The following is a 19,042-nucleotide window of genomic DNA, read 5'->3' on the forward strand; positions in this document are numbered from 1 at the left end:
GCTTAGAGATATTTCCCTGTATGTTATACTTGCAATTCAGTTTCCCTGTTATAGTTTTTGCAATTCTTAGTTCACCCTGTATATGTTTTAGTTCCCCTATATATGTTATGATTTTTGCAATTCTATGCTTGAAAAAATATTGCCCGCTATGCCTACACACACACACAGCTATGACTTCTGTAAAGACTTTCAGTGGTTCTGGCAGTCTTGTCAGGGAGGTGGATTGGTTTGTCTGCTATTCCTGGATAGTCCTCCCTTCCCCACCAGTTAGCTTTTACTTGCCTTATATTGCTTTAAAAGCAGGTATATAAAGGAATTTTTATTCCAATATATTTACCTATAATATTTCCTTGTATTTTTTTCTAGCCTGTCTTGCTTCAAGTCATCTTTGAGATGTATAAGTACAACCAGGAAAATATTCACATTCTGGACAATAAGTTCTCCATAATGGAGAAAGAGCCTATCAAAGTAACTGTTAGGCTGGTGAATTCCAAGGGTATCTTTCTTGTCCTAACAGCCACCATGGTTAGTGACCTATTATAAAAGAAAATTGTGGTCCATAATGTGATCGGTTCGAAAGGGAGGCCTCCTGTCTCTCTGAATCTCAAGGATGCTTTTTTTTTCATGCCCTGCTCCATCAGCTATCCCAAGGCTCCTGAAGGTCATGTGCAAAGAGGTAAATGTCTAAGTTTTCCAGCCTTTTTACTGGGCCCCCTCCCTTCCTTCAGCCAGATGTTTACAAGGACTACGGCCCCAGCAGCACCTTGGATTCATCACTTAGGACTCTACCTGAGTTACCCAGATGACTGGTTCAACTTGGCATCTTTCAAGGGACTACTGGACAGTCACTTAGCCACAAATCTCATGTTCTGTTGATCTCTTGGGCTTTAGAGGATTTTGGAAAAATCAAAATTGATAACCTCAGATATAGCCACTTATTTTGGTATGTGGATCATTACAAGGGGAGCTGGAGTGGCCTCTGGAAGACATGATCCATCACTTCCACTGCATGAGCAAGGCCTTCCTGCAACAACAGCCCAAAACCCAGTCTTGGTAGTTGGTCATCAGTCACATGGTGTCACTGGAAAAGTTGGTGCCCAATTCCTTTTCCAAATTTGTTCTCTGCAACTCCAGCTGGCACATTACTGGAATGCAGTCTCCAAATTAATCATCATACAAATCATGGACAAAGTCCTAGATCTTCACTGCTGGTAGCAGGACAGCCACCTGTAACATGGGATTCACATGGTTCAGCTGGATCCAGACATATTGTTTACAGATGACTCGACTTTCAGCTGGGTGCTCACCCCTCATTCGGAAGGGTGATATAACCAAACGAAGCCCCTCAAGCAATGCACTTCTTCTTAAGCCTCCCAACATTCATGATTACCTTGTCTGATCAAAGTGTAGGGGCTATTTCCATCAAACAGAGCTATCGTTTACCTGCAGAATGAAGGGACACATTTGGATTCCCTTTATAGGGCAGCGGTAGTTCAGAGGTTTGGCCTGAACTTCATAATGTGGTGGTCCCTTTTTCAAGGCCCACTCATGGATTAACATATTTTACAGGCAACATACTTTTACCATTTCAGTGAGCTATGGATTTGTGGCTGAGGGCCACAAGACTAGCTGGTGTGTCATCAGCAGCCAGTGGTTAGTTCCTCATGGTCCTAGCTTGGGTGGAGAGGAGGCTTGACCACTGATCATATGCACTATGTAAATATGTTGCCTCCAAGCCTGTACCACAGTGATGTTAATGAGTAACCTCTAAACCTTTACCAGTTAGCTGTGGAAGTCTTTGTTTGGGCAAAGACCCATCATATCTGTAATTGTTCTCAGACTTGTTCCAGGGGTTTGCAACATTGTTGCTGATGGCCTCAGCTAAAAGCTGTCAGATCCTTCCTTCATCGTGGTCTCTGAAACTTGGTGTGTGCAAGGCGCTGTGGCAGGTCTGAGGAACGCTTCTGTTCAAACAGTTTGCCATTCCACTGAACTCCAAGTTTCCTCAGTACTTCCTCCACATCTAGATCCAGTGGCTTCGGGAGTGGATCCAACATAGCTAGTTTAACCCTTAAGGGACGGATTGAGCCTCAGTTAGAAGTAAAACAGGCTTGGGGAGGTGGACAGATTGAGCCTCAGTGTGAAAAAGAATTACTCACCACTGTTATGGTAATAATGATTTGAAACAAAGGTGCCAATACTTCTATATGCTATAAATTCACTAATGGCAAATTTTATACATTCGTGAGAGTTAGGCCAGTATTGCTATTGTTTTTTGTTTTTGTCTTTTACGATAGTATGTCGGTTGTAAATGTAATTTTACAAAGAAAATTGCAAAGAAATATTAGAAAAAGCATGTAAAAGTAAAAAAAAAGTTACTGAATCTTCCTTCTCGTAAATTTACGTGAATATTTTTCAACAAATATGCAAAAAATTTGTTACTGCTTTTATTTCTTCTGTTTTGAATATTGTGTGAGCAGTAACAATAATTTTACAAAAATACAATAAATTTATTTATTAGAAAAAACATATAAGTTGGTAAAATTTACGATATTCTTGTAAATGAGGGCCCACAAGGGGTTGTAAATACTCATTTTCAACTTCTCGTGGAAGGTAGGGAAAATTTTTTAGAATTTTTTTATTTGTACAGTGTAAATGTGTGTCATTCTCTTTTCATTGATGTGATTTTTTTTTTTATTTTGCCGACCTCAAAGTTACCCTGGTCTGGGGTGCTGCATATTGATAAATTATGCCGTCCCTTAAGGGTTAAGGACTCCTTCATGTTTATGCTTTTTGTGCCATTAACCTTCTACAGTTGGTTACTGGTACAATTTTGGACATCTGCCAGCATCTTTATGACACTGATCACTCCTTCCTGTATCCCACAGAACTAGAACTGGTTCACAGGCCTTCAAAATCATGTCCTCAACTAACCTACAGTCCATCTAACCTCTTTAGGTGTATCCTCATGAATCAAGGGAAAAATGCTTAGATCAGGAACCACACCAGATGGGAATTTATATACAAAATGCACAAGACAGAACACAAGATAGAGAATACATTTCCTGTCTAATCACATAATAGTATAAAGAGAAACACTAATATAAACTTCCCAACTGCATTCAACAAGCCTCATGTTACTTCTGGTGGTCATGAAGCTTTCACTCTCCATCTTAAGGGCTTTCTTTACCTTTGTCATGTTAGCATTCTCTTCATTCTGTAGATTTTCATATTACTGGCTCCACATTCTGTTTCCTCAATACTTTCAACCTGATTTTCTCCATTTCCCTTTTAATAGTACAAAACTTTCTATTTGATTTTTTTCTTAACTTTGCTATTCAAAACATTTCTTTTCTTTCTTTTTTACTGTTCTTATTCTCACTCCTTTCTTAGCAAATCTTCCTTTCTATCCTAAACAACAGTCTTTGCCTCCCTCATCCTCTTACAGAACTCATTATACTCTTCCTCATCTTGCCAGAACTTGAACATGCTCTTCTTTTTTTCTTCTGCCCTCTGCTTACCTTTATTCCATTTCACTATGTAGTCAGAAGGTGCAGTTCTTCTCTTCTCTTTGGTATACCTTTCACTTCTTTATCCAATGTTTACTCAAACTTGAACTTTACACCCCTTGATTTCAATAATTTTTTTTATACTCCTTGATTTCAATCATTTTTTCCTATTCTTTTTACTCTTTATAGTTTTTCTCACCTTATCTTCTTAGCAGACAGCAGTCTGTTAGGCACACCATGCAAGGTCAATACTGAAATTCCTTATCTTGGATATAATCCACACTTTTACTGATAAAATAAATTTCAACTTTCTTATATGTTAACTCAGCAAATGCCTCATCAAAAGTATTTTTCATCCAAATCTCAATTCATACTATAACTTAATAAATCTCTTATATCAAATATAAACCTTACTGATCACAAATTAGAAAGAAACCAGCAACAAATTTTCAAACTTTGGAAGATTTTTCAGTACAATATAAATATGCTTTCTAATTCATGACCAAAGCACAGCAAACAAATAACTTACCTGATGTGATTTCATCTGTAGTTTTACTAGCCGATTCTTCCTGACTAACAGTAACATTACAGTCTATCCTCACTTGCGATTCAGAAGGAATGAACTCTGGTTGAGCAGGGTTCAGCTCTGCTTGATGAGGAGTGAACTCTGGAACCTCTGGATTCATGGCAGTAACAGAATGCGAACCAGATGGAGAAACACCAAGTGGCATTTCTGGGGTATATGTAGGTTCAGACCCATTTTCAGTGATGGGGACAGTTGCAGCTGGCACTGTAGAAACATCAGTGGTAGTAAGCGGTGAAGGAGAAGGTGAAGGAATGGTTGGGGTCACTGTAGGTGGCATTATCAAAGCCTGAAGTGCCCGAGCAGCTGCATCTTCAAGAGGCCACTTTTTCGGTTCATGCTTCGTTCTCAACTGTATGGGGGAATAAGAAGTTACCACATTTTCTCAGGATACTAAACTCTCATAATGTAGTAATTAATCAAAGTATTCATCAGGAATAGATCTGAAGTTTTTATCTACATGTTAAAAATCTAAGTACATAGTACATGTGGTGTTGAATTCAAGATCTGGTACTTGATCTCACTGATTAGAACAATGCTTATACTTTCATTTGTTTGTCTAGCTATTTGTTCTAACATTTCTTAGTCATTCAAAATTCTAACAAACATCTACCACATATCCTAAAAACTGCTGATCAGTTTGCTTTTAGCAAAATGCCACCTAACAGCAATAAGAAAGCTATATGGACACAAAGGTGAGAATAAGGCTAAAAAAAGTACAAAAACAATATAAAACATTTTCAGTTTAATTTACTCGATATGAAACAGCACTCTCAAAGATCTGGACTTAAAATATCTAAATTTGTGAAAAAATCTATCAACTACATTTCATTCATATTACCTATAATTATTAATAACTTCACTGTGAGATGCCACAAGAAAAATTGTTATCATGAGCTAGTAGGTCCGAGGTTGCCTATCATAAAACTTCACCAGACCCGGGCAATCATCCCTGGACCCATTTTTTTTCTGCTCAGGGGGATTTACTCTTGATTTTCAAATAGTTTTTATTCAATATCATTTACTTATCCTAATCTGTATTCATGCATAAAATTTATTATAAATGTTTTTTATTATACTGGCCATGACTAGTTCACATAGTCCTCTCCATATACTTTTTTTTTCTTTTTGGGGGGCAAGAGGGGGAATTAAAAACTTAGCACCTTATGTTACTAGTTACCATCTCACAAGAAATTGACTCAGTTTTTATCAACCCTAAATTTCACCAACTCTGAAAATAAAATCTGCACTACATATATGAAAATTTTGCATACTTTTGAAAGTAGGGGTCTTGGATGATATACAGACATGCCTTCTAATGTTACCAGTTACCATCTTATAAAAATCAGTTATGCTTACACTAAAAAAAAAATTGGTCTAACCTTTATAAGAGTTAAAGGGAATTTTTTTTATATTTAGCTTAAAGTAAAAAAAGTATAGGCATTGTTTTGCATATATGTGAAGAGGGCTTTTCAACAGGAAGGGGCTAAAGTTAAAAGCTTGCCCCCCGCCCCTGATTTTATCTAGACAGACTCTGAGTAAGTAGTCATTTAAAAATGATATTGCTCTAGCTTTACAAATAATTCTGAAGAAATTTTTTGGCTTATTTTTCTTTAAGGTTAACCCTTAAACGCCTACTGGACATATCATACGTCGACTAAAATTCTCCGTTGGGTGCCAAGTGGACGTACTGTACGTCGACTACAAAAAATTTAAACCTTCGGTCAACTTTGACTCGACCGAAATGGTCGAAAAACGCAATTGTAACCTAAAACTCTTACATTTTAGTAATATTCAATCATTTACCTTCATTTTGCAACAAATTGGAAGTCTCTAGCACAATATTTCGATTTATGATGAATTTAAAAAAAAAACTTTTACTTACGTCCGAGCGGTAACTTGGCTGAAAATTTCGGATATTCTTTCGTCATTTTGTCGTAATTTTTGCACTGTTTTATATTAGCCATTACGTAAAGTTTTATATGTGAAAATGTGCGCAATTTCATGTAAAATACAACAAAATACAACCCAGGGTTGTAGCTTTTATCAGTTTGGAAATATTTTCATATAAATCTCGATAACTGCCAAAATTTCAACCTTCGGTCAACTTTGACTCGACCGAAATGGTCAAAAAACGCAATTGTAAGCTAAAACTCTTACATTCTAGTAATATTCAATCATTTACCTTCATTTTGCAACAAATTGGAAGTCTCTAGCACAATATTTTGATTTATGATGAATTTTTGAAAAAAACTTTTTCCTTACGTCCGCGCCAGAAATTCTTTCGTCACGTTGTCGTAATGTTTGCACCGTTTATATTAGTCGTTACATAAAGTTTTACATATGGAAATGTGTGCAATTTCATATAGAATACAACAGAAAATAACTCATGGTTGTAGCTTTTATCAGTTTTGAAATATTTTCATATAAATCACGATAACTGCCAAAATTTCAACCTTTGGTCAACTTTAACTCACCAAAATGGTAAAAAATGCAATTATAAGCTAAAATTCTTACATTCTAGTAATATTCAATCATGTACCTTCATTTTGCAACAAACTGGAAGTCTCTAGCACGATATTTTGATTTATGGTGAATTTCTGAAAAAAAAAAAAAAATTTTTCCTTACATCTGCGGCTGTAACTTTCGGCCGAACATCTCAGAAATTCTTTTCACGTTGTCAAAATGTTTGCATAGTTTTACATTAGTCGTTACAAAAACTTTTATATATGAAAATGTGCGCAATTTCATGTAGAATACAACAGAAAATAGCTCATGGTTGTAGCTTTTATCAGTTTTGAAATATTTTCACATAAATCACGATAACTGCCAAAATTTCAACCTTGGTCAACTTTAACTTTCGACCCGAAATGGTCGAAAAACGCAATTGTAAGCTAAAACTCTTACATTCTAGTAATATTCAATCATTTACCTTCATTTTGCAATAAATTGGAAGTCTCTAGCACAATATTTCGATTTATGGTGAATTTTAAAAAAAAAAACATTTTCCTTACGTCCGCGCGGTAACTCAGCCGAACATCTCAGAAATTCTTTCGTCACGTTGTCGTAATGTTTGCACCATTTTATATTAGTCGTTACATAAACTTTAATATATGAAAATGTGTGCAATTTCATAGAATACAACAGAAAATAACTCATGGTTGTAGCTTTTATCAGTTTTGAAATATTTTCATATAAATCACGATAAATAGAAAAATTCTACTTTCGGTCAACTTTAACTTTCGACGAAATGGTGAAAAACTGCAATTGTAAGCTAAAACACTTACAGTCTAGTAATATTCAATCAATTAGCTTCATTTTTCAACAAACGGGAAGTCTCTAGAACAATATTTCGATTTATGGTGAATTTTTGAAAAAATCATTTTTTACATCTGTGTTTTCTGAATTCGTGCATCATTTTGTGATAATATTTTCTCTGTGTTGCTTTGATCGTTTTACAATTTGTTATATATCAAACTCATCGCAATTTAGTGTACAATACAAAGAAAAAAATAACCCGTTAGCTTTAACCGTTTTGCTCACAGCGATTTGTATAAAATTATATATGAAAATTTTTTTGCACTGTCATATATTTCAATATTTATATATGATAATGATATTTTTTCATTTCTGATGGTTGCATACTAAACTTCAGACAATGACAAAAAAAGGAGCCAAAATGAACTCTTAATCTTAAAACTAACCGTGCTGTGATTTTTTTAAAAAAACTTTTTTCCGCTTCAGCGCTAACTCCCGAATGCCGCCGGCATACGGGAGACGTTTTTGTAAATAGAGGCTCGGCGTTTAAGGGTTAACGGGAAGCGAACAGCGAACCACATCACCTGCATGTCTCTTCAGCGGACATAACAAATCTGGAAAGTGTACGGTGCTTCCTGTCTGCACCAGAATCGTCGGAACTAGACAACAACTGGTGAACATCCGAGATGCTTTTCCAGTGGCTGTCTGTCGATACCTGGGAACGTGAAACAGGCCTGACTGAAGAGGTAACTAGACGTAGGCAAACCCCACCCGCCTCTCTTAGACTTCTGGTATGTCTTCTCCCAGGTTCAGAGGAGCAGGACAAGGACCTTCGTCTAGGAGAACCGGCGGGACAGGTAGCCACCTCCTCCACTTGCGCAACGCTGTCACTTGTCACTTTTTCCACATACACTTTGCTTGTTAGCACTTGCAGTGACACTCCTAACTCCGCCACTGTACTAACTATGGGCTTAATTTTCTTGTCAAACCTAGCTTTGAGGCTGGCAATGGTATTAGGGTCGGAAGCAAGAGATCAAGGCACAGGAGTAGGTGGATTAATAGGAGGGCTGGTAACAGGAGAAAAAGTGGGAATAGGAGTAGAAGGAACAGCAGGACTGGCTAAAATAGGTTTAAGAGTGGTTTCTAGGCTAAGTGACATTTGTCTCTCAGCTCTAGAGGCCACTTTCCTCTTCCTATCCCTTTCTAACTTGTCCAGGTGAGGCCTAAGTACTTTCTCCTTTTTCTCGTCCCAGTCATTACATTCAGCACAAGTTTTTTTTATTACACTCCTGACCCTTAAAATTACTGCAAACTGTATATGAATCATAGCAATATTTAGTCAATCTGGTTTTACAACCTTTGCTGCAGTAGGAGGTTTGACAAGAATCAGACATAAGTAAAAAACTAGACTCCTGATCCTAAACGCTAATAAGCTGATAACAGCTTGAAAGCTACTCAAAATAAAGCAGTAATACTTCACCAACAATCCAGTAAATACCACCGAAACCAGGAAAAAAGCTGCAGCTAACAACCCGATGTTTGGTCAAGAGCCAGCAGAAACAAATTAAGATTGTTAAGTCGTTCCCAGTGTTCCCCGATAGTGGGTGGGGCTAGTCACCTACACAAAACAATTGAAGCGCTACTGCAATTTTTAAAAAAGGCTACCACATGAGTAGAAACTATAGCTATGTAATTAATTGGTAAGTTACTTATACAAAACAACAATTTATCTGACAGTACTTCATTCCTTACAAGATTCATTTACTAGTCCTTAAAGTATAAATTTAGAAATTTACAATGTACTTCTATGAAGGTGAAAAGAAACACTTATGACTGCTTCTAGTAGTCTCAGGACATATCTGATTCATGTCATTTTATCTTAATTTTTTTGTTCAAGATCTTGATACACTTTCTTTTCTCTTTTCTCCATAGCAATAGCAATAATCTTGTCTTCTAGTGTAGTGAATAATGTGGAAATAACTGTTGGGTATAAAACAAAAACAAAATCATCAGTACTATATAAAACTTTTCTGATAAGCACTGCATTATCACCAAAGCAACTCTAGCACACATTATAACACTTCATTAATAAACAAAGATATAAATTTGGTTAATCTGGACAAGGTTGCCTTCCTCCATTAGCCTGGATAAGCAAAGTTTTATACTACTACTATTACTATTACTACTGCTACTGCTACTACTACTACTACTACTACTACTGCTACTGCTATTATATTGATATCAAGCAACAAACCATATATGAATAAAATCTATCCAATCCCAAATGGGGTTAACTTTTAATATTTGATGACATTTGCAATCAGTCTCCTGTTTTCATCCGGTCAAGATTTTTCAACTTTTTTAAGTTCAGTACTATTTTTCACTTGGTAACTTTAATGCTGGATGAGGGATCATCAGTGGTTTTACACTTGCAACCTTCCTGTCCAAGGCACACTTTTTAAAATGTAGAATAAAAATGCAATGATTCATGAGCAGCACAACTTCTACTCCTAAGCATCACAGCCTCAGTGTGACATCAGTTACTACTTCAGACACTTGATACAAACTAATATGATTTTCAAAGACTCTTTACACAACTAAACAATTGAAATTATTCTGCATCATATAACTGGAGATCCAGGGATACTTCTGCATTATTAATAATCTATTCACAACACTGCTTTCTACTATCAACTTACCCATACTTCATCCTTCACTTCTAATCTTTCAGAAGTCTTGCAAGCTTCAATAATTAACTTCACATCCTGAGTCAGCTGTTTCATGCGGTTGAAAGAAGCTATGAGTGATACTGGTATATACCCCTCTTTTGACATCTTCCTTCTCATGAATATATCATTAGCAAGATTATCATCACTGAAGTAATATTCCCTGAAAGTAAAATTTCAAGTTTATTTTAAAAGAAAAATGAGATAACGAAATTATTTGTATTTAATGTATACACTGCAGGATATGACTAAAACGCAAATCTTTTTCAATTTTAAAATATACCAGACAGCAAGAGTGGATCCCAAAAAAATGAAAATGTAATGATCACTGCCACATACACAGATACAGTACTGTTGAAATTTAGAAACATCAACTTACACACACACACATGTCAGGTGCCTTTAATTAGAGCTCTGACTAAATGTCAATAACTACTGTAAAACGCATATTTTTCAAGGTACACTCATGTCTCTCAATGTAACTTATCATAATTCTTTATGTAAAAGTGAATGGTTTATTTCTAAGTTAATTTCCTAGATTGCTCAGCAAGCAGATAAAGTTCTTGAACTAAACAGTTAAGGTTAGAATAGAAGTATGATTTGGTACAGTATGTTACAAAGGGTACTGTTGATGTTTGAAAAGGTTTTATTTGCAGATCTGAATTATCATTTTTCCTATGGACCCATAAAAAATGAAACTGAAAATAAGCACCAATAGTTAGTTTTGATAGGTCTGATGCCTTGCATGGTCAAATTTGGGCTAGCCTACGTTAGCACTGGCAAATGGACCTTCGGCTTTTACAGACACAGTAGATCCCAAAAATGTTTAAGAGGTACTCAACGTATCCAGACACCATACTGTACTTTCCTACCTGGATGTTTATACAGTAACTGATGGGTGTAATATATGTAGTACTTGAATCAAGGGACATGAGGTAAAACATACTCTGACAAATCATGTAGTCATGTAAGCAAAAGAGAATTAAATACATGATAACTCTGAGGATTACATGTAGCAAACAGTTACACAGTGCATTATTAGTATTTCATCCATACTAAATTTCTTTATAAAAGGTGGATTAAATTTCCTGTTATGGATAACCCCTACTTCACATAGTTTCCTTCTTGCTAAGAAAGATTATATCAACTTAAATTATGATCCAAAACCATTTCTCCTCAATATCAGATTTTCTCCCATTAAGATTTGGGTTCTTCCTCACCCAATAAATGCTAACACTTTACACAAGGGAGTAGTAGAGTAAATTAACCAGTACATTCCTCCCTGCTCACAGTATACATTTAGTGTTTGCTACGTATTCTGAAACCTAATCCAAAACTGAAAAAGCATAACCCTCAACAGAAAATTTAAGACTCAGTATCTTAAGTACAGTACTTACACTTGCTTCTTTATTTTGTCCTTGACTGTTACTTTATCTTCAGTATATTCTGGGAAGATGAAGCCAATTGACGGAACAAAATACTGCATCAAACTTGGGTCCTGAAGAATATACTCTGGAATCTGTGGATAGGCAGGAATTTGATCCTTTCATTTGAAAGGAAGAAAAAAACCACAAGTGAGTTCATGGCACCTTACTCCTGGAAAGCAATTCAGTACTGTGTAATTCAGATAATGCATAATAATTCAGAATAAGTGTAAAACAAATGGTAAGATTTTACTTGGCTTGAAAGTAATAACCTTGAATCATTTTTAGCAGTTGAATAATAAGCTCACCTAAAGTCCTAAAACATTACGATACCGTAATTCAAGATACAGTATTTCCTTTTCCTAGGTCAATGACATCACAACTGCATTCATCTGACCACTGAATGTATCAATGAAAATTATAAGGTCTAAGACAACTCAAGATACTTATTATAAATAAATATCAACCTACTGCCAAGAATCTAAATAAATATCAACCTATAGCCAAGAGTCAGACCAGTGGCCTATAGCTGTATGAGTAATAAACTAATAAACTATGATCTTGATATAATATTTAATATATTCAAAGACTTGAAACCAAAATCTATGATGCTAATAACATGCATAGTTATTATTGGGCAATCCCGGAAGTAATACTGTATGGGTAATAGCAAAAAAAAATAAATAAAAAAAATATTTGGTGACAAAAAAAGCACTATAAATATTTAGTAAAAAGGTGATGTGACAGCATCTAGTTACATGATAATGTTATGTTTAATTTTGCATGATTAAACTACCTTGAAATGACTTATTATTGTACAAACTTTTGCACCAAATATGAGAAAAAGCAGTCTCCTGAAACTGAGTCACACTCATTACCATAATGCAGAATTATAGTTTTTTCAAACATCTTATGAAATATCAATACAGTAAACCCCTGTATTCACGGGGGATGCATAACGCACCCCCCCAAATAGCTAAAACCCGCAAATACTTAAAAACCCCTCTAAAAACCCTTAGAACTGCCTATTTTGATAGTTTAAACACAAGAAAAACCCTCTAAAAATGTTTCTACTAGAGTATTTTAATAGTTTTATCACAAAAAGTGCATTTAGTCATGAAAATGATATGAAAATACAGTAATCAGTGAATATTTCTCAGTGAAAAATACCATGAATGGGCGAATTTTCCGCGAATAATGGGTAGATACGTTCCACAGAGAAATCGCGAAAACTCGAGTCTGCGAATCGTGGGAACGCAAATACAGGGGGTTTACTGTATTTAATAATGACATACCACTGGTTATTTTACACTAATCTGATAAAAGCTAATGCAGTATAGTCTTAAAAGAATTGCTACCATTCATCAAAATTAAAAGAGGATCTAAACTGCCTCAAGTTGCATTTTAATTCAGAATACACAGAATCATTTTAATCAAAATAGTACATCTATTTACTTTAGTAAATATACATTTGCAAAGTAAATCAGCTTCAGGTGTTGTGAAGTTAGTCATCTAGTTATTAAATAGGAATTAAATTTCTATTTCAATGGTCGTTGTACCATGAAGCACACATTCCAAACTACTTTGTCAATTATTTTAACTACTGTGATGCTAATGCATGAGTGACAATTCAAAAGGAAACATCACCTGCAAAATGGCTCCTAACACTACTGTATATCTAAAAACCATCAACAAAGACCTTACCAATAATAACCTCAAATGATTCTACTCCTCTTCTCGGTAAACATAAACTGTGCTGAGAAACTAACCTTTGTTTAAAAACACAATAGCAAATACAGCAGATGGCAACGGAAGATTAGCATCTTTGCCATCAAAGCAACTTAAATCCAGCTAAAGTACAATTACAGGATGGTGCTGCATGCATCTTCTTCCTCATGTGTCAAAAATCTATTAAATATTTGAAACATGAAACAGAAAATGATTCAAGCATCTAAAGAAACAAAATTACATACAGTAATCTAATGATAATTAAGAGTAAAATATCAAATAGTACAAGTACCAGAAATTGCAATTCACAAAAGTAAGGTGCACAAACTAACACAACAAAAATGAGCAAAAAGTAGAATTGAAAAAAAAAAAAAAAAGTAATTACAGACAGAATAAGGCTGAGAACTCTCTAACTAATTTCATGTCAGCCAAATAATGCCTCTCAGTGAAGTTACATAACAAGGGTCCCAGTGAAGTAAACAAAAGTAACCCTACTGCTCAGAAAAAGAAAGTATATGAGTGCCACAAAGGTTTCAAAATAATAACAGAGCACATGGTATTGAAAAATATTTGCAAAATAATCATGCTAACATTTCAACGCCCTAAAACGGAAACTCCCCAATCAAACTCTGCATAAAAATCTATGGTGTAAAACAGTTTTTAATGGTATAAATTATAAATGGAAATATCTTAGAATTCAAAGTAAAATGAAAATATAAATATGAAACCGCAGACCATATATCAAATGAAAAGAAGCAATCAACCCATTACTAAGAGACCTGCAGTACATTACTTACCAATATATAATTAAAAGCATTCACATTTCATCAATTCCTACTGATACCAACACAGCAATTTTATCCTAATATTTACATACCATGTTATCAATACTAAGGAACAAAAAATTGCTAATATGAAGAATCTGAAAATCTTGCTTACATTTAATTTAGTATAGTTACTAAAAACTATACACATTCTGTTCTCAATGTAGATGAATTTATGAATAAAGTATCTTTAAAACTGAAAATTATTAAACATTTCAAATATTCCATTCTTAAAAAGATATATATAAACCCTCAGGGAACACACTCCTAATTATTACTTGACTTCACTAACTCAACTGTATCCTTACACTATGAAGTCCTAAAAAACAATATTTTTCAAAAATATAACAAAGTTTAATTCTTACAGAAAAGGACTATGTTTCCACAATAATATCAATTGTTATACAAAGCCATTAATCACAAAATGGCCTTAAACTGTGTGCAACACATCTTGGTGAACAAAGCAAAGCCTTTCAAAGAAAACAATTTCCGCACACATACTTAGCCAAGCCCCAAAACCTTGTGGACACTACTAACATTCATTCTTCTAAGCCAAGCTCCACCTGAAGTGAGGGGGAGAAGGGAGGAGGCACAAGGGTTTATGAATAATTTTTTATAAAAATTAGTTTTACTGCAAAAACAGCTTGTTAATATAAAACCCATTTATCATAAAACACATGAATCACTCTTCAGGAGGAGGATGAAGCAACTAAAGCCAAAAAAGGAAGAAGTAGCTGCCAGCAATCCTGTCCCAGTATATGATGGTTAGTTACCAGATGCAAGGTGAAAAGGGGTGCTTCTAAAAGTAATGTTGCAATAGAAGAATTTCATGAAGATGGCCATTTCCAAAAGCAATGGGTCTGCTGTGGAAGAAGTACCCGAAGAGGAGCACTCACTGGGAGGAAGAGGCATAAAGGTGTGTGTACACAAGGAAATACAAGGCTCCAAAGGATTAGACAACTGAAAAATTAATTATGTGGGGATGAGAGATTTAACCACTTCCCCCACTGAAAGTACACAGCCCATATGATGAATGGGAATCAATGCGTACTAATCTAATTTCCTGTGAGGGATATCATGCATATAAATTTTGGAAAAAGTGTTCTGATAAGTCCATGTACCCTCCTTACAAAGGCAGAGAACTTCACATTTTATTTAAAAGCCAGAGATGAATAAGCACATATGATGCAGCAGAATAAACCAAAGTGTTTAAATGTCACAGCCAATATGAATTTGAGTTCCTGGATAAAGGCCAATCCTGACCATCTATCTGCAAAGACACACAAGAAGGTGGCGGATGAATGGACTCCATATGGTGAAGGCAGGAACAGAGAGCACTTACAGAACATGAAAGACTTCTCATCAGCAGTGAAAGTTACAGCAGAAACCTAAAGACAAACATCCCCGCTAGAGGGCTGAGTTTTGGCTGCAAACTCTCCAGTGAAGAAACCAACTGAGGACCCAGTCACTAATGGAAATTTCTCCTGCGGAGCAAGGAGTTCACTGACACAGAGGATACCAAAGTAAAAACACAACTTAAAAATGTTAAATCTGAAAGAATCATCCAATACAGGGTTATAAAGTGAGCTAGTAAGGGTGCCCAAAACTAAAGACTGATCACAAATTGAAGGTCTCACTGAAGCTGGGAGGGACAGGTTTACTATAGTGGTAGGAAAAAATAAAAATGCTTCCTAATATTTCAGCTTCGAAAGGAGAACAACCCCATTAGTCTCACACAGCCAGAAATCTGGCCCATCTTGCCTGATAAACAATTGTAGAGTAAAATATGCTGCACCCCTTTCCCCAAGCAAAAATTCCAATGGCCAGGAGACTTAAGTATTCTGACCGTGTTCCTATTTGGCTCCGTGCACATGCCAAGATATAATGGTGGTTGTGAATGGCTGGAGAGCTAGGATGACTGCCTGAAGCTCAAGAACAATGATGTGCAAGTGACATTCCTCTCTGGACCAGAGCTCCCCCCTTCCCCACCAGAGGACCTGAGAAGCTGACAAGTGAGCTCCACACCCTAATATTGAAGTGTCTGAAAACATAAGATATGGGTCCAAAGGAACTACACTCCCCTCAGCAGGTTATGGAAATCATGAAGAAGAGTCTATATAGTGGGGATCCAGATGGTCAGAGACTGTGAGGCTACCTTCAAACCAGAAGCGAGCTGAATTTTGAGGGATAGAATATGTAAGTGGATCCCCAAATGATTTCATGATGAAGAAAAGACTGAAGAACCCCAAAAACTCTGGCAAAATCCTCTCAATTGTACCCTTCTGTAGCATGGAGATCACTTCATCTTCAAGGGCATGCCTCTGCAGGACAGGAGGGCAGGAGTCAAAAGGACATTGGTTGTGAGGACCTGCATCAAGAAATGGTAAATGCTAATTGAAGCAGAGAAACCCAAAATCGTAAGGCACCATGCCTTATGTTCTTCCACGGTTTTCTAGTCTCATGAACAGTTCCCAAACCTGAAGAGAGGGCAGGGAGGACAAGGGACTTCATCTAAGGCCACTGCGGCAGGAGGCTTATAAGAAAACTTTCCTCATCCTCTTGAACAACAGGGCAATTGATAATGAGGAGGCCATGAATAACAAAAAGGGCAAATGAGAAAGAGGAGGTTGTGAAAAACCAGGGAAGCCATTTCTCGGCAAGGTGTTGTGGTACAATATCACTGACTAGAAGACGGGAGCTGGTGAGGAGACCAGGAAGGAGAAGCTTTGCAAGCAGACAATGACAATGAGGAGGCAGTGGACCTTAAGCTGACAATGGCAATTATGGGTGCTGTACATGTTACCTTGTCTCTCATTCTTCAGGAAGAGGTTGACCCTTGGGGTCTGAGCCACACAAGGAGCATAACACTGCCAAGGAAACCAACCTGGAGACACTGTGCAAAGCCACATCTCATTTCTCTATCCCAATGCTGGCCAGCAGAAATACATGTAAAATGCATTCAGCAACTAAAACACATGCAAGATAAAGAATGCAATGATGAAATCTGGCTTTCCTTAGCAGAGGGAGATCCCAAAGACAGGATGAAATTGGCAACACCTAGGAACCACCCTTGCCAGTTACGAAGCATGAGACTCTCCCTGCAGAACTGCATGCAGAAATCCATTTCTGAGGACTAGCTGACAAAACAAGGTCTGAGGGAAGCATGGGCTTCCTTTGGCATTGAATTCATTGATAGCAAAGGATGTTAAGCCTGAAAGAAGCACCCTTGGATTTTGTAAAACTTCCAGAAATTCTGATCAGGAAGAGGCAGGTGGTGAGCCATGCTCATGGGCTTGTTTCAACCATGACCAAACCTGCTACCAGCTTTATGCAGCCTGAATTCCTTGAGTATATAGTCTAAGGATTTGGGCAGTTAGCTTGAATACTTGGAACTGAAGCTTCATCATTATAAAGGGCAGTTACGGGGGACCTGGGCATGGTTGTAGTAGGAAGACAGATATTACAAGATGTTGTAAACTCAAGAATCTGACTAAACAAAGTGCTAATCTGACCAAACAAAGTGCTACCCTACAGCATACACATATCTTCAGCATTATCCTTGTCTAAAACCTCTATCAGTAAATCAGTCGTGAGAGAAACCTAACTCAGCCCTCTTGGTAGTCCAAGAAAGGAGGCCTGAGGGGTTACAGTAGAGGCAAGTGGGTAGAGCAACCAAACAACCTAGACACATAGTCAAGAAGTAACTTTTGAGCATAGAAGCAAAGAATCACTTGAATAGGCAGCTAAGAAAACAACTGGTGCTGACACAATTAACAACTGCAATCAAGGAATTGGCTGAAGGTTGAGATGAGGTATGACAGCTGACTGTATGTTTAGGGAATAAGGAAAACTCATGTTGTGGTTTCTGGATACCTCTGGGTTTCACAGGGACTGAGGAAGGTCACTGGGCAAATGATCTAAGTTGGTTACAACTTGCGAGGCCAAGAAAATACACCCATGAGAAGCTGTAGCCAGGAGACACACAAATGGAGACATTATCTGGAACATGTGAATTATAGCAGGTGGAGGTGCCATACGTGATTTAGGAACTGCTGGCAAGGAAGTTGCAAGCATGGTGGCCATAGATGCCAATGTGAAAATGGTACTTAAGGAAGGAGCAAGAGTAGAGGAAGTCCTAGTCAGTAATGGAACTGAAGCCAGTTACGCTGACTGCACCAACAAGAAGAATACTTTACATAAAACACAATGTTAATTACATCAACATTAGCAGCAGGTGAAAAGAACACTGATAATGATGATGAAAAAGGTTACATGATGCAGGAAACACCCCGTATTCGCAGGGGATGCATACGTCAACCGCCCCCCCCCACAAATATCTAATATCCGCTAATACTTAAAACCCCTCAAAATTACGTAGAACTGCCTATTTTGATAGTTTAAAAACAAGAAAAACCCTCAAAAAATGCTTATACCCGAGTATTTTAATAGTTTTATCACAAATAGTGCATTTAGTCATGAAAATATGAAAATATAGTAATTAGTGAATATTTCTCAGTGAAAAATACTGTGAATGGGCGAATTTTCCGCGAATAATGGGTAGATACGTTCCACACAGAAATCTGCAAATACGCGAGTCTACGAATCGTGAGAACATGAATACGGGGGTTTACTGTAGAGGAAAACTGCATAAAACACTGAGTAGCAGCAGGTTATTCACAGTAACAACATGGAAATCTGTTAGTTGCCAATTGAAAGGTAACTCAATGAAAAACTCAACTCACTAAATATTAACAGTACATCAGCCACAAAATTCAATCCTGTAAATAGCATTTGACTGGTATGTCCAGGAGCAACAGCAGCAGGTCTAACCACTTTTAAGGCAAACAGAACAATGAATATTGGTCGACTATCTGCAAGGACCTGAGAGTTGACTCAACATATATGCCAGAATTGTCTTCCTCAAAATACTCTGCTTTGCACACCATGCATTCTTCACAGTTTAAATCTATTTTATGACTACTGGGTTTGT

The 19,042-nt window shown here is 36.6% G+C and overlaps 1 protein-coding gene across 15 annotated transcripts in view; it reads right to left on the minus strand.

The window, feature by feature from the left end:
- The window catches only part of larp (La related protein), a 172,527-nt gene that overhangs the window by 53,596 nt on the left and 99,889 nt on the right, over window positions 1-19,042 (minus strand). For 8 of the 15 annotated variants that reach the window (XM_067089801.1, XM_067089830.1, XM_067089820.1 and 5 more), the window contains 3 exons: window positions 11,474-11,619; window positions 10,050-10,239; window positions 4,039-4,444 (listed from right to left, as the gene is read on the minus strand). In XM_067089801.1, coding sequence (XP_066945902.1) covers window positions 4,039-4,444; window positions 10,050-10,239; window positions 11,474-11,619 — 742 coding nt within the window. The remainder of the gene's footprint in view (window positions 1-4,038; window positions 4,445-10,049; window positions 10,240-11,473; window positions 11,620-19,042) is intronic. The other 7 variants (XM_067089811.1, XM_067089791.1, XM_067089867.1 and 4 more) reach the window with 1 other exon arrangement.

The sequence above is a fragment of the Macrobrachium rosenbergii genome, chromosome 4, assembly GCF_040412425.1.
Source record: "Macrobrachium rosenbergii isolate ZJJX-2024 chromosome 4, ASM4041242v1, whole genome shotgun sequence".
NCBI lineage: Eukaryota > Metazoa > Arthropoda > Malacostraca > Decapoda > Palaemonidae > Macrobrachium > Macrobrachium rosenbergii.